At 35.7% G+C, this 14,523-nt stretch overlaps 2 protein-coding genes across 2 annotated transcripts; both read right to left on the bottom strand.

The window, feature by feature from the left end:
- Nucleotides 1–336: 336 nt before the first annotated feature.
- Nucleotides 337–3,615, bottom strand: LOC131594989 (pollen receptor-like kinase 3). The gene is made up of 2 exons (XM_058867196.1): nt 1,532–3,615; nt 337–1,408 (listed from the first exon to the last, which is right to left on the bottom strand). Exons 1-2 carry the CDS (start codon nt 2,868–2,870, stop codon nt 837–839), a joined length of 1,911 nt encoding a protein of 636 aa, XP_058723179.1. The 5' UTR covers nt 2,871–3,615; the 3' UTR covers nt 337–836.
- A 133-nt stretch (nt 3,616–3,748) lies between these two features.
- Nucleotides 3,749–5,530, bottom strand: LOC131594990 (photosystem I chlorophyll a/b-binding protein 6, chloroplastic-like). The gene is made up of 4 exons (XM_058867197.1): nt 5,373–5,530; nt 5,079–5,293; nt 4,041–4,555; nt 3,749–3,926 (listed from the first exon to the last, which is right to left on the bottom strand). Exons 1-4 carry the CDS (start codon nt 5,420–5,422, stop codon nt 3,909–3,911), a joined length of 798 nt encoding a protein of 265 aa, XP_058723180.1. The 5' UTR covers nt 5,423–5,530; the 3' UTR covers nt 3,749–3,908.
- Nucleotides 5,531–14,523: the final 8,993 nt, after the last annotated feature.

Genomic DNA, 14,523 nt, shown 5'->3' with positions numbered 1-14,523 from the left:
GGTAGATAAGAATTCACCTATAACCGGCTTGTAGGGTGATGATTGTCCCCTACTTATAAGTAAACATTCAAATTATTTAGTTTGATGTGAGATTCTTATCAGACTCTCATGCCCAGATGGTGGATGGCCAGGTAGTTGATACCTGATAGTAGGTGGTCGGCCAGGTAGTTGATACCTGATAGTAGGTGGTCGTTCCACCAAATTTTAAACAAAGCTAGGACGATATATAGTCAAATATAAACTAAAAACACAAGAAAGGACAATTGAATGAGGAAGTGAGAGTAAGAGTACAATTACAAACAGAACCAGTCTCTTGTATCTGATATACATGGCAGTTTTGTCAAAAAATAAACTAGTACTAGAAAGGAAAAAAAAAATTCTAAAATATTCTTTACAAACTTAAGGGATGCTGTCCTAAAATGTTTTTTATTGCACAAATTTTGTAAGGGCCAATATAATATCTAAGCATAGACTTGATCTTCTAAAGGAAAGTATATGAGAATCACTTCAAGTTTCAGCTGCTCTTGAAATATGACTTCAAATCTGTTTTAGACCCTTTTCATAATCCACATTGCTTTATGAAGTTATCCAATTCCAATCATTCACCTTTTCAACATTTTTTCTTTCTTTCTCTCTTCTTCTCTATCTATTAAAGTTAGATATTAGACACGACACTGATAATAATTTTAAGAACAGAAGATGAAACTGAATCTACGCGTATCAGTGTCGTGTTGAAAACCAAACGTGTCGGTACACCAACATAGGTAATATTTCCATTTTCTCTGTAATTCTGACCTACATATTTTAACTTTAAGCTATCTTTATTTACTTGATTTTTAGAGTTGTATGTCCTCTATCCTTCTAATAGCTTCTTTCATATGTACTCTTTGTTCGGGGTTACTTTCGGTACAAGCAGCACCAATTAAGAGAAGTTGGAGCATATTATTCGTCGAATTTGGTGCATTCTTTTGTAACTCAGGATCAATCAATTCAGCTTCTCTTCTATCAGAAATCGCCGTTAGAACCCATTGAACAACATCAGTACCACCTTTACCATTACTATGATACTGAGATGGGAATTTCCCTGTTATGAGTTCAAGAAGGATGATTCCAAGGCAATAAACATCGGCTTTCTGCGTAAGCTTCTGGTTTTGAGCGTAATCCGGTGTTTTGAATGCAAACATTGATTGAACTGCAATGCTCGGGTTGATCAGTGGTTGAAAAGCATAATCACTTAACATAGGTTCATATTCATCGTTTATTAGAACATTGCTCGATTTCAGGTTTCCATGAGGCAAATCATACGTGCAAAACTCGTTGTAAAGGAAGCTTAAACCTCTCGCGATTCCTTTAGCAATCTTTAATCGGATAGGCCAAGTTAACTCCGCATGAGATGATCCTCTGTCACCTGAAAACGTAAACCAAATGACATAAACAAAATGCTTATAGTATATATGCATGCAACTGCGACTGTAATTTAAAACCATAACTTGACCTAAGTTTTATCGACGAACTAGTAAAACATGCATACCGTGCAAGACGTATAACAAGCTTCCTTTAGGCATATACTCGGTAACGAAAAGCTTTTCTTCTCTCCTATAATGATAAGCCAAAGGAGTCAAAATATTAGCATGTCTGATCCTCCCAAACTGTCTCATCTCAGCATCAAACACGTCTTTACCGATTTTATTCATCTCCCTCATCCTCTTCACAACCACGCTCAACCCGTTCGCCATCGCCGCTTTATAAGCGGATCCCAATCCGCCATTCCCCAATACCTCAGCAGCAGCTTTCATCAAATCCTGTAAACCAAATGTACCCTTCTCATCATTCACCATTACAAGATCACCTAGCCCATTTCTAGTCCCACCCCCCATTCCTCCTCTTTTCGACGATTCTCCCACGTTCCTTCTCCCGACTCTCTCTGATGCGGACGTAGATCTACTTATTGGCACGTTCACTTGCATGACTTCTTCGACACTGGAGTCTCGGCTGGAGTCTCGGCTCACGACGCTGAAATCATCGTCGCGTCTATGTTGTCGAGACTTCACAAACATAAATATACCCGCTGCTATAACTGCCAGTATCAGAATCACTATCACCTTAACTGCCAAATCAGATCCTGAACTGTTTTCCGTTAGGCCATCTGCTAGCGAATACTCGGAGGAAGACGAAGCGTCACATTGTTTTTCCAACGGTTTTCCACACAAACCTTCATTTCCAGAAAACGAAGCTGCACTGAATTTGGCCAGGCCTTCTGGAATTGGACCTTCTAACTTGTTATTCGAGACGTCGAATGATTTGATATCTTGTTTGAGATTCGGTAACTGCCCGGAGAACTGGTTTCCTTCGAGGTGAAGCTCTTTGAGGAGGTCGAGTTCTGTTAAAGAAACCGGAATGCTGCCTGTGAATTTGTTATTGGTGAACCATATTTTCTTCAAGGAGGTTAAATGAGCGAAAAAGTCGGGTGGAATAGGCCCGGAGAATTGGTTTTGCGTGAGGAGAAGAGACTTGATCATGCCGAGTTTGTTGAACTGCGGAATAGGACCGGAGAACGAGTTGTTGACGAAGCTGAGTGTTCTTAGGCCGCGAATCTCGGAGATAGCATCGACGTCTATCGTTCCAGAGAGGCCGAGGTCAGAGAGATGGAGACCGGTGATCACATTGTTGAAGCAGATAACGCCAGTCCATGTGCCTGAACATGGAGAGACGTTTGGGATCCATGAGGCTAAGTTTTTGTCGGAGTTTTTGAGAGATAGTTTTAGTTTGAGGAGGGATTGAGTCTCTGATGGTGGTGGTGGTGCGGTGGAGAGAGAGAGTAAGGAGAGAGATAGGAGGAGGAGGAGGTGGTGGTTGGCAGCAGCGGCCATTTGTTGTATTGCCAGCTGCCGGGTGTTATTATAGGAGACAGTTGTTGGTCGGAGAGGTTAAGGTTGTTTCTGTTATTTTGATGTTTTTGTTGTTTTTGGTTTTGGGTGGTGGCGTAAGAGAACGGATGGTGTGTCATGTTGGTGTGTTTTTGTTTGTGTTTTTGTGTTTTTGGGATGTTGGTAATGTGGAGAGAGAGGTGATGATGGTGTTTTGCCACAAATTGAAGTTGGATTCTAAGAATAGAGGTTGCATGGAAATAGTTTGGGTTTGTTACGATATTTTTGGAGATGATATAGGTTTAGGAGATTTGTTAAGTTGACCGAGTCATATGTGTTCGAGAGATGTTTCTATTTTTGGCATCATCAATCAAAGATGTGTGGGGGACAAAACTGATTGTAACATACAAAGGAACATATTTGTCTTAAGTTTTTAAGACCAATCTCCGATATGGTGGTGTGAGATGTATCGGTAAGTTTAGCACTCAAAAACCCATAAACTGGGTTAAATTTTAGATTATGAACAATATTCTGCCTTATACACCTTTAAAGATGGTCTTCGTGTATGTTAATTACAATTTAACTGTCTCAAATTTTAGACTGTGAGCGATAGTCCATCTTACACGCACTCAAAGACAGTCTATTCTAGTTAAATTTAATTGTCAAATTTTAAATCATGTGTGGTAGTCTGCTCTTGTCCGTTCTCAAAGACGATCGTTTCTATCAAGAAAAAAAGATAAGACCCTCATCTCACACTATATTAGACTTCAACATGAATTCAATATTATGAACTTACAATGAGGAGCATGAGCATGGAAAGCATGCTATAGGTTTAGCCTTGAAGCTTTCCAAATTATAAATTATAGGGAAAGCAGAAAACAATACAAAAAACAATACTACTTTCATTTTTGTTTAAAAGAATATAAACCTTTTGTCAATGATAAGACTCAGATTATGAAACACATTACATGTAAATAATAGTAGAATATTTCTAGGACAACATTGTGCAGGTTCATTCTGACGCTTCTCCAAATCATAGCACTACCTTGAAGTGAAAGCCTGCACATGTGAAATTTTCTGTCATTACCATCCACATTCATAGTCGATGCGAGGCTAATCTATAAATGAAACTTAGTTAAACATAGTAGAAATGAAGCGAAGAGTATTAATTACCGAGAAAATGTTGCAGTGACCGGGATCAGCAAGATGAGCCATCAAATTCTGAATAGGGCTATCTCCAACATAAACAGCTTGAAAACAAAACCCGACAAAAGCAAGCATAGCAAGTCTTCCATTCTTAATCTCTTTAGTCCTCAAAACCATAACAGGCTCAGGAGACCCTCTTCCCCACTGCATAAAATCAAACCAAAGCCCGCCGGGATAACCAACATCTGGTTTCGGGTTAGGCCTATTTGGAAACTTGGGCTCGATATCAACGCTCCCCGGGTTGACGATATCAGCCCATCTTCTACCTTCAACCCAGCCCATTAAAGCTAGTTGAACAATGAAGAGTGTTATTGGGTCTGCGAAATAGTGTACTGAACCTGCAGTGTACCATGAGTAGTTTTTTATGTAGCCCATTCCTTCGAGTATTTCGGGGATTAGGATTCCTGATACTCCTAACATTGCCCATCTTCCATGCACTAGCTCTGCTTGCGCAAACCATTTTAGTAACTCTGGATCAGAGCCTGAGAGAATCAAATCCACATGTTAATAATTACTTGCTGGTGAAGAATTAATACTTAATAAGCAGAGACACGGACACCGGATGACATAGACACAAACATGAATAAAGATGACACCGAATGACATAGACACAGACACAAACACAAACACAGATAGCATCAGATGACATGGACACAGACGACATAGACACAAATGACACTAGACAACATAGACACAAACACGGATACGGATGACACCAAATGACATAGACACAGACACAAGCACAAATGACACCAAATAACATAGACACAGACACAAATGACACCGGTGACATAGACACAGACAAAAACACAGATGACATAGACACTTACACCCGTAATAGTTTTAGTAAATAAAAGTGACTAAATATAATCAAATGGATCAATGCGTGGTGTCCAATCATATGTCAGACACGAGACACATCTTCAATTTGAAATGTTTGTGCTATATAAGTCAATATATCATAAAGTGTAACATTTTTATGTGCTTGGTGAAAGTAAGACATACCTAATCCAAGAGGGTCAAAACCAAAATCACCAGGAAGACTGCCATCAAGCCATTCAGGAGCTGAACTACCTGGAAACCACAAAGGCCTATCTGGAGGAAGTGGTATACACAAATCCGACACACCTTTTTTCGCATTTCTAATCGTAAGTGTCCTTCTTCTACTTAACCATGAAGTTGTTGTAGTTCCTTGGTGTAAAACCTTTTGACATATTTCTCTGCATCCAAATACAAAAACAACTATATAGTATAATGATAATAAGTTAATTTAAATTGTTGAAACAAAAAGAGATGAACCTGTTTGGAAAACTTGATGATAATGAAGTGGATGAAATGGCTAAAGCCATGACTCAGACAGAGATGAAATTCTTAGACGGAATGGAAGAAATGGTTTATCACTTTATCTGTTATATATGGATGATGGATAACTTTTGTAATGTGTGTCTTTGGAACAGAAATTTAATGAAGGGCCAATAGTGTTTGAATTTCACACGTGGCTTTGATGTGAGAGCTTCAAATCATCAGATTTTGTCAATTGAAAAATACTTGGGCTCGGATGATTGAGGGCCCGTTTGTTCTGGTTTTTTTTAAAAATGATTTTTATAGTGTTACCAAATTTTGTGAAAAATTTTTTTACAAAGAAACTTTTTATAAAAGCTTCAAATGAAAATTTTGTTTTAATAGTTATTCTTAAAATGTGATTTTAGGTATTTCATCTATTTATGGGAAAAAAATTTGAATATCAAAATTTCAAAAAATCACTTAATTTTGAAGCTATTTCAAATAGATTTTCATAAAAATCATTTTTGAAATACAACTTTTTAAAAAAATTATGATTTTGGTTAAATTTTGGTCTTCAATTATATATGTTTATGTTATAGGATATCAAATTAAGTGTTTCATTTTAGAAAAAACAAATATAAAAAAACTTGTAATATTTTGAAAAACGGTTTTAAAAAATCTATTTTCAAAAATACAAAGAAAAAATCTATTTTTTTAAGCTGAAACAAACTGGCCCTGAGTTAAGACCAAAATAGTTTTTGGCTTTTGTAAACTTTGGGCTGCTTTTTGCAACCTTGTTTTTTCTAATAAACTCTACAACATAAAAGTGTGTGTTTTTGTTTTATGATTGTTTTAGTGATGGATTCCACTTATAAACCAATAAATACTCCATATTGTTGTTTGATTTTCTCAATGTTACTTATATTGATATGACTTAATCTGCGTTGCATAGGTACCGGTACGTACCCAGTATCCGGTATAGGTACTGGTACGGGGTACGGCATTTTTAGAAAAACTAAGGTACGGGTACGTTAGTATAATGCTTTAAAAATACAATTATAAAAATAATTAAGCAATTATATTATTTAAATAACGATAAAATAATAAAATTAAAAAATAGTTTGCTTAAATATATCACACTTCAAAGTATTAATAAATCATAAAATCATGGTTGAATATCAATATTTTTTCTCCAATGAATGCAGCTTCTAGTTCAGGTTCATTGAGAGAATGAATCCATATCTGCTCCAATTTTTTTTCAGTGAACCTATTTCTTAATTTTTCTCCCAATTTTTTATTTATAAATAAAATAAATAAATAACTAATTTTTACTTAAGCCAAAATTATGTTATCCAAAAAAATTTAAAACCGAAAAAAAATAAAAAAGTTTGGGTACGTATACCAAATATGTACCGGTTGGTGTACCAAAGCAAAATAAAATAAAATAAAATTGATACGGCTTCGGTGCGTACCGTACGCGTATCGTACGTGTACCGGTATCCGATACCGGTACTTAACCTATAAAACGGAGTACCCGTGCTTCATAGTACTTAGTCAACTGTATTTTCTTATATCTTTTATGAAAAGAAAGACAACATCATTTTAGCATTAGAAAAGTGTCGTGACTTGTTGAAGTCTTTAGAAAATTTTCCCAATTGTGGTTGTTCAGGACAATGCTTTGAAGAATATTGTTGCCAAAGGTTCTCCTAATTCTCTACCGTCTCGTCATCATATTTCTTAAAGAGGTTAAAGGTAGTGTACTGACAGTGTAAAAAAGTTTTACACTGCCATCCAATAGAAACAAATCGTTTTGCTATGTCATATAAATTTTTTAAAATTACAGTCTGACTTGTCCTGATTCATGGTCATGATTGGTTGACAGTGTAAGTACATCACTCATTTTTTCTTTCTTAAAATGTTGGAGCAATAAGTAGGTTGAATGTCAAAGTGAAATATTTGAAATCTAAGGACAGAAAAAAGAACAAATTAACTAAAGTATGTAACACTATAATGAATGCATGAAAAACTATGATGGAGTATGACTCGGAGGAAACATATCTTCCCTCTATTTGTTTATTCAAAATTTTATGTTTAAATTTTCCCAATTTTTTAGAATATGTGTGGAAGGTACTATAGTGAGACCGATGAAGGGGAAAGTGATAAGGGTTTGGGCTGACAGCGTTATGCATATTAAAAAACTAATGTAACTACTCTTAATTATTGAATCCTAATTTTACATATATCACTCCTATTATTTGTCATATATTGTAGGATTCAATTAAGAGTAATTACATTAGTTTTTTTCCCGAAACAACTACAATATGTCTACCTAAAAATAAGATTAAAGCAAAAGGTGCACTAAAGAGGGATTCTTCTAGTCAGAATGATCGTTCCACTAGGCATTCACCATTTTTTTTTGAGCATGTCGACTCTTTGTATGTAGATACACACGCTTCACAATCACAGTCATTATGACCAAGTGTATGTCATATTACTTAGTCACTTAATCCTTTTCTAGTGTGACATACCTTCCCAAACAATATGAACTTTATTTATGCATCAATATTTTGAAAATATCATTGATATTTAAGTAGATGATCATTGTGGACTCAATGTTGTTCTTGGGCTACTTGGTTAGTTTTTTGAAACTCAATTTAAAAAATAAATATCAAGGTTGTCTCAAGCAGTTTAGATTGAAAAATTGGTTCGATCAAGCCATGCACGGTCTGACCCAAAGTCGGCCTAATGCTTGGGGATAAATGGATGATTATGTTACACATATGATTTCTTATTGTAAAAAAATATAAAAGTGTTGTGATTATACTAAGAAGATATAAGTCTGGTGAAACATATTTTCTATTACGAGGCGCACCAAGATAAAGGGAGCAACTAATTTGACTTGGATATGTGTATAATAGTCATTTCTTATAGGTAAGTTTTTAATTATTAATTTATATGTTATGTTGTTGTTTCTTGTGTGTAATAGTCATAACTCATGTTACAAGTACACTAAAGAAACTTCAGACCGAAAGTGTAGATATATTCATAGAATAGTTAAATATAACAATTTGAGTCGTGCTCAAAGTGATATCAAAGTTTGAAATGATGTTAAACATATTGGATTAGGATAATTTTACCAGGCCCAAGAAAGGACGGTCCTGTTAGCTGCAAATTCGATGCTCACTAAGGAAGAGATGTCAAGGAAATAAAAGAAATATTTTTGTAAAAAGTGACTAACTTCGACAAAACATATGGATGTTTTTTTACAGGACATTGGCAAAATGCTAGCCATACTAGCAAGCTTATCTTCTATTTGGGACTTAGAAAGATTTTTAAATCAATCGAATTTGGAGTTCGATGTAACACCCCAATTCTACCCCGCAATTATAAGTGAAAATCAGAGTGCATTTAAAAATATTCATCAAACGATGAGATGTCACAATTCGACTTAACCCAAACAAACATACTTATATTGCATTTAAATAAGATACATAGCATTCGGAAACATAACTTCCAACTTGAACTTAGAAACATCTTTCAATTCAACTTAAAACCAATATCAACATAGAATACAACAATTAAACATATACTTAATTACATGTTAACCACATCATAATTATTTCATCATGTGCTAACCATTTCACTTCTATCATATATATAATTTCATTAGATTCCCAATGCTTTAAACGACGCATAAAACGGAGTTACAGATCAAAAGTTACAACATTTCAAGGTTTCGAAAAAGTTCTTGACAGCAGAGTGCGCTATGCGGACCACCGGCAGGACTAGGCAGTAGCTTCCCATTTTCGCAGCTTCGCTTAGTGGACCCTGCGATTTTAAGAAAAATAACAGAGCGAACAGACCTGCGTAAACCCAGTTCTACCACCCCAAACCCTTCTCAAACAGCAATTTGAAGCATACAACAATACCAGCTAACCTTATTCATCACTAATAATCATTCAAAGCATGTTTTCAACCATAATTTTATGAAATCTATCATAAACTCTAACATTACAAAACTATCAAATTAAAAGATTAAAGGTTAAACACCATTCACAACATCATTCATTCATCTAAACCTCTAATAATACAACCAATTTGCAGCAACCATTTATCAATTTCACATTCATCAACATTGCAACACAATCATGGATTTCAATTATGAAACCTAATCTCTACCATACTCATCATCATGTCAACCCTTGGAGAGTAAGAACCTCACCCTTACCTTAGTAAAAGTCTCATCTTCAATGGAGTCATTCCTCTCTTCATGCCATAGCTTTCTTCTTTCTTCCCTTCTTTCTCTTCTTTCTCTTCTTTCTCTTCTTTTTCCACAAAATAAGTTATGAAACTAAACTTCTAAAACCATAACTCTTACTATCTCACTAATGCGCCTAACCCACAATCCAATCTCATTGTGTTATATTTCTTCCACTTAAGTCCAATTCATAATATCCTTCTAATTACTCAATTAAGCCAAACAACACACATAAATAAATAACCACACTACATAACCGAATATTATTTCCAATAATATTCCGCATCTACCATCGATCCATAACTCAAATATACCGACTCGCGAATTCATAATCCTCCGACTAATCTGACCACAAAGTAACTGCACAAATCAATACATTAATCCAAATTACGCCTTTAGAATAATACCGATAAATCTCAACTTTAACTAATTCCAACGAATAAATCCTTAATAAATTTAATTAAATAATTAATTAAATTCGGGGCGTTACAACTCTCCCCTACTTAGAATATTTTCGTCCTCGAAAATCCATCCGACATAACCGTCCTCAACTTCGCTTCCAACTCTCCAATTCTCAATTGCGTTTGACAACACTTCGACTACCAAAATAACTCAATCTGGCTTAAATCCGGTGTCAATTATTCGACATCTCAACGACATACTCGTTAATGTAACACCCCATAATTTCAGTTTATTAATTTATTTGGATTTAAATTAAATAATTGGAATTTTAGTATTTTATTTGAATTTAATTGGAGAATGATGGAATAAGAGCTATTGGGCTTGTGTGTGATGTTAGTAAGAAGGAGGTGTTAAGTTAGTAAAGCCCATTACTAATTTAATGTTATTTTTATAAAATAATAAGGAATTGGAAGAAAGGAAAAAGGAACGTGAAAAGTAGAGAAGAAGAGACGAGAGATTGGGAAGCTGATACGTGAAGAGGAACAAAGAGGGAGAAGACCAATCAAGAATTTGGCTAAGGTAAGGGGTGATTACTCTAATTATATGGTATTATGATTTTGATGATGATAGGATTGAATTAAGGAATTAGAATCTCTATTTGGGATGTTAGGTTTTGTGAAATACCAACACCGACATGTATGATTTGATGAATTGACTGCAATTGATGATGTAGTATTGTTACTGAAGGATAGAAAAACACTTAGAAAGGGGGGGTTTGAATAAGTGTAGCTTTAAAAACTTGACAGATAAAAATAAATTGCACAGTTATTTTTATCCTGGTTCGTTGTTAACTAAACTACTCCAGTCCACCCCCGCAGAGATGATTTACCTCAACTGAGGATTTAATCCACTAATCGCACGGATTACAATGGTTCTCCACTTAGTCAGCAACTAAGTCTTCCAGAGTCTACTGATCACACACTGATCACTCCAGGAACAACTGCTTAGATACCCTCTAAGACTTTTCTAGAGTCTACTGATCCACACGATCACTCTAGTTACAATCTGCTTAGTTCACTCCTAAGACTTCCTAGAGTATTCTGATCCACACGATCACTCTAGTTCCTTACAACTTAATGTAATCAATCTAAGAGTATTACAAATGCTTCTTAAAAGCGATAATCACAAACTGTGATATTTCTCTTAATCGTTTAAGCTTAATCTCACTAAAATATTACAAAAGCAATGTAGTGAGCTTTGATGAAGATGAAGATTCTGAGTTTAGATTTGAACAGCGTTTCAGCAAGTTGAATAAGCGTTGTTTTGTTCAGGATCGTTAACCTTGCTTCTCATCAGAACTTCATATTTATAGGCGTTGGAGAAGATGACCGTTGAGTGCATTTAATGCTTTGCGTGTTCCGTACAGCATCGCATTTAATGTTATACGCTTTTGTCAACTACCTCGAGCCTTGTTCACGTTGTGTCTACTGACGTAGCCTTTAGTAGCTTTTAACGTTCCTTTTGTCAGTCAGCGTAGCTTGCCACTTGTACTTTCTTCTGATCTGATGTTTGTGAATACAACGTTTGAATATCATCAGAGTCAAACAGCTTGGTGCATAGCATCTTCTGATCTTCTGACCTTGAAGTGCTTCTGAGCGTGATACCATCAGAACTTCAGTGCTTCTGTTCTCTTGTTCTTCTGATGCTTCCATAGACCCATGTTCTGATTCTTCTTCGACCATCTTCTGATGTCTTGCCAGACCATGTTCTGATGTTGCATGCTGAACACTTTGAGACAAAGCTTCTGAGCGCTGAATTATGCGTACTCTTTATATATTTCCTGAAAGGGAAATTGCAATGGATTAGAGTACCATATTATCTTAAGCAAAATTCATATTATTGTTATCATCAAAACTAAGATAATTGATCAGAACAAATCTTGTTCTAACAATCTCCCCCTTTTTGATGATGACAAAAACATATATAAATGATATGAATTTGCGATCAGAAAGAAAAGACGGCAAAAGACAAATTACACAGCTATAGCATAAGCATATGAATATGTCTCCCCCTGAGATTAACAATCTCCCTCTGAGATAAATAATCTCCCCCTGAAATAAATACTCGAAGAACTTTTAATAAAAGACTTCCCTGATTATTTCGGTAGAGACGATCATATAAGCTTCTGCCTTTAGAGAATTCATAGCTTCTGACTTCTGCTTCCATAGGACAGCTTCAGAACTAGAATTTCTTTAGATCCCTAGAACACTCACAGCTTCTGATTCCTGCTTCCATCTAGGACAGCTTCAGAACTTGAATTTCTTTGATCTTCTGAACATTCACAGCTTCTGATTTCTGCTTCCATTCAGGACAGCTTCAGAACTTGAATTTCTTTGATCTTCAGAACATTCACAGCTTCTGATTTCTGCTTCCATTTAGGACAGCTTCAGAACTTGAGTTTTCTGGATCTTTAGAACATTCGCAGCCTCTGATTTCTGCTTCCCTCGGATAGCTTCAGAGCTTGAATTTCTACCAACATCACTTCATGCTAGATTTGTATCAGAACATTGTTGAATGTACCAGAGCATCATCAGAGCATCTCTACATCCTGAAATGTTACAGAACAAAAACTAAACGACAAAAGTCAGCATGAACGAGTCAGAACATAAAATGTATATTCTAACACATTATATGTATCAGAGCTATAACATTATATGTATCAGAGCCATATAGGCTAAAATAATGTATCAGAGCAAATAGAATTTTGTCAGATTGAAAATAGACAAATATGGATCAAATTCTATTATCAGTGCTTCTGATCTATTCTTCTTTCTTGCTTCTGATCTCTGAAGCTTGATAGCACTCAGCTTGCTTCAGTTTCCATGGTTTTGCTTCTGTGTTTGCTTTGAAGATTTTCTTCACTTCTTTATACCTGCAAAACACTTAAACCATATAGAACTTGCAGTTCTTGTTAGTAAATGTGTGGGAGCTTTACCCAGCAACTGATAGATTAATCAAATCATTTATCATTTATCTTCTCCCCCTTTTTGTCATAACATCAAAAAGAATATTTCAAAAGATTCAGATGCATAAAACGACAAATAAAAACACTGGAATGTAAAAGCAAAGAAACTTTTCATTGATAATCAAAAGATATTACAAAAGGTTCCTATGTTTAACAAGATGAGAAACATTCCTAGCAAATACATAAAAAGTCATCCCAAGAGGAAATGACTACAAAAATTAAAAACAGCACCCTAGCAGGACACGCTCTGTGTCAACCCATCAAGAATCCCTGTGGACTCTTGTCTTCCAGACTAGAACCTCCACTGTAGGAGAGATCCAAGTGACCAAAGAGGAAGAGAGGGACAATTCACAGACAGAGAGCTAATGTTGCAAACGGGGCTTTCCCTCAACATAGAAGTTAAGAATATCATTCTTAACCTTCTCCCATAACTCAAGAAAGTCTTCTGTCTTTGGGTGAAAGTTGATAACAACATCAAAGAAGAGGTATGACTTGAGAGGTATTAGGAGAGCCATCCCGAGATATGCAGAGATCTGTCGCCTTTGAGTCATAGATCTTCAACAGGCTTAGGGTGAACGCTAGGTTTGAGCTAGGATTTTTTTAAAAAAATTTTGTTTGAACAGGATGTTAGAACAAGATTTGTTCTTATCAATTATCTTAGTTTTGATGATAACAATAATATGAATTTTGCTTAAGATAATATGGTACTCTAATCCAATGCAATTTCCCTTTCAGGAAATATATATAAAGAGTACGCATAATTCAGCGCTCAGAAGTTGTATCTCAAATGGTTCAGCATGCAACATCAGAACATGGTCTGGCAAGACATCAGAAGATGGTCGAAGCAGAATCAGAACATGGGTCTATGGAAGCATCAGAAGAACATGAGATCAGAAGCACTGAAGATCAGAAGATGGTATCACGCTCAGAAGCACTTCAAGGTCAGAAGATCAGAAGATGCTATGCACCAAGCTGTTTTGACTCTGATGATATTCAAACGTTGTATTCACAAACATCAGATCAGAAGGAAGTACAGGTGGCAGACTACGCTGACTGACAAAAGGAACGTTAAAAGCTACTAAAGGCTACGTCAGTAGACACAGCGTGAACAAGGCTCGAGGTAGTTGACAAAAGCGTATAACATTAAGTGCAATGCTGTACGGAACACGCAAAGCATTAAATGCATTCAACGGTCATCTTCTCAACGCCTATAAATATGAAGTTCTGATGAGAAGCAAGGTTAACGATTCTGCACCAAAACAACTTATATCAAACTTGCTGAAACGCTGTTCAAATCTAAACTCAGAATCTTCATCTTCATCAAAGCTCACTACATTGCTGTTGTAATATCTTAGTGAGATTAAGCTTAAACGATAAGAGAAATATCACAGTTGTGATTATCGCTTTTAAGAAGCATTTGTAAACTCTTGAATAGATTACATTAAGTTGTAAGGAACTAGAGTGATCAGTGTGATCAGTAT

This window comes from Vicia villosa, linkage group LG4 (assembly GCF_029867415.1).
Source record: "Vicia villosa cultivar HV-30 ecotype Madison, WI linkage group LG4, Vvil1.0, whole genome shotgun sequence".
Classification (NCBI taxonomy): domain Eukaryota; kingdom Viridiplantae; phylum Streptophyta; class Magnoliopsida; order Fabales; family Fabaceae; genus Vicia; species Vicia villosa.
This window is presented reverse-complemented; position numbering and strand designations above follow the sequence as displayed.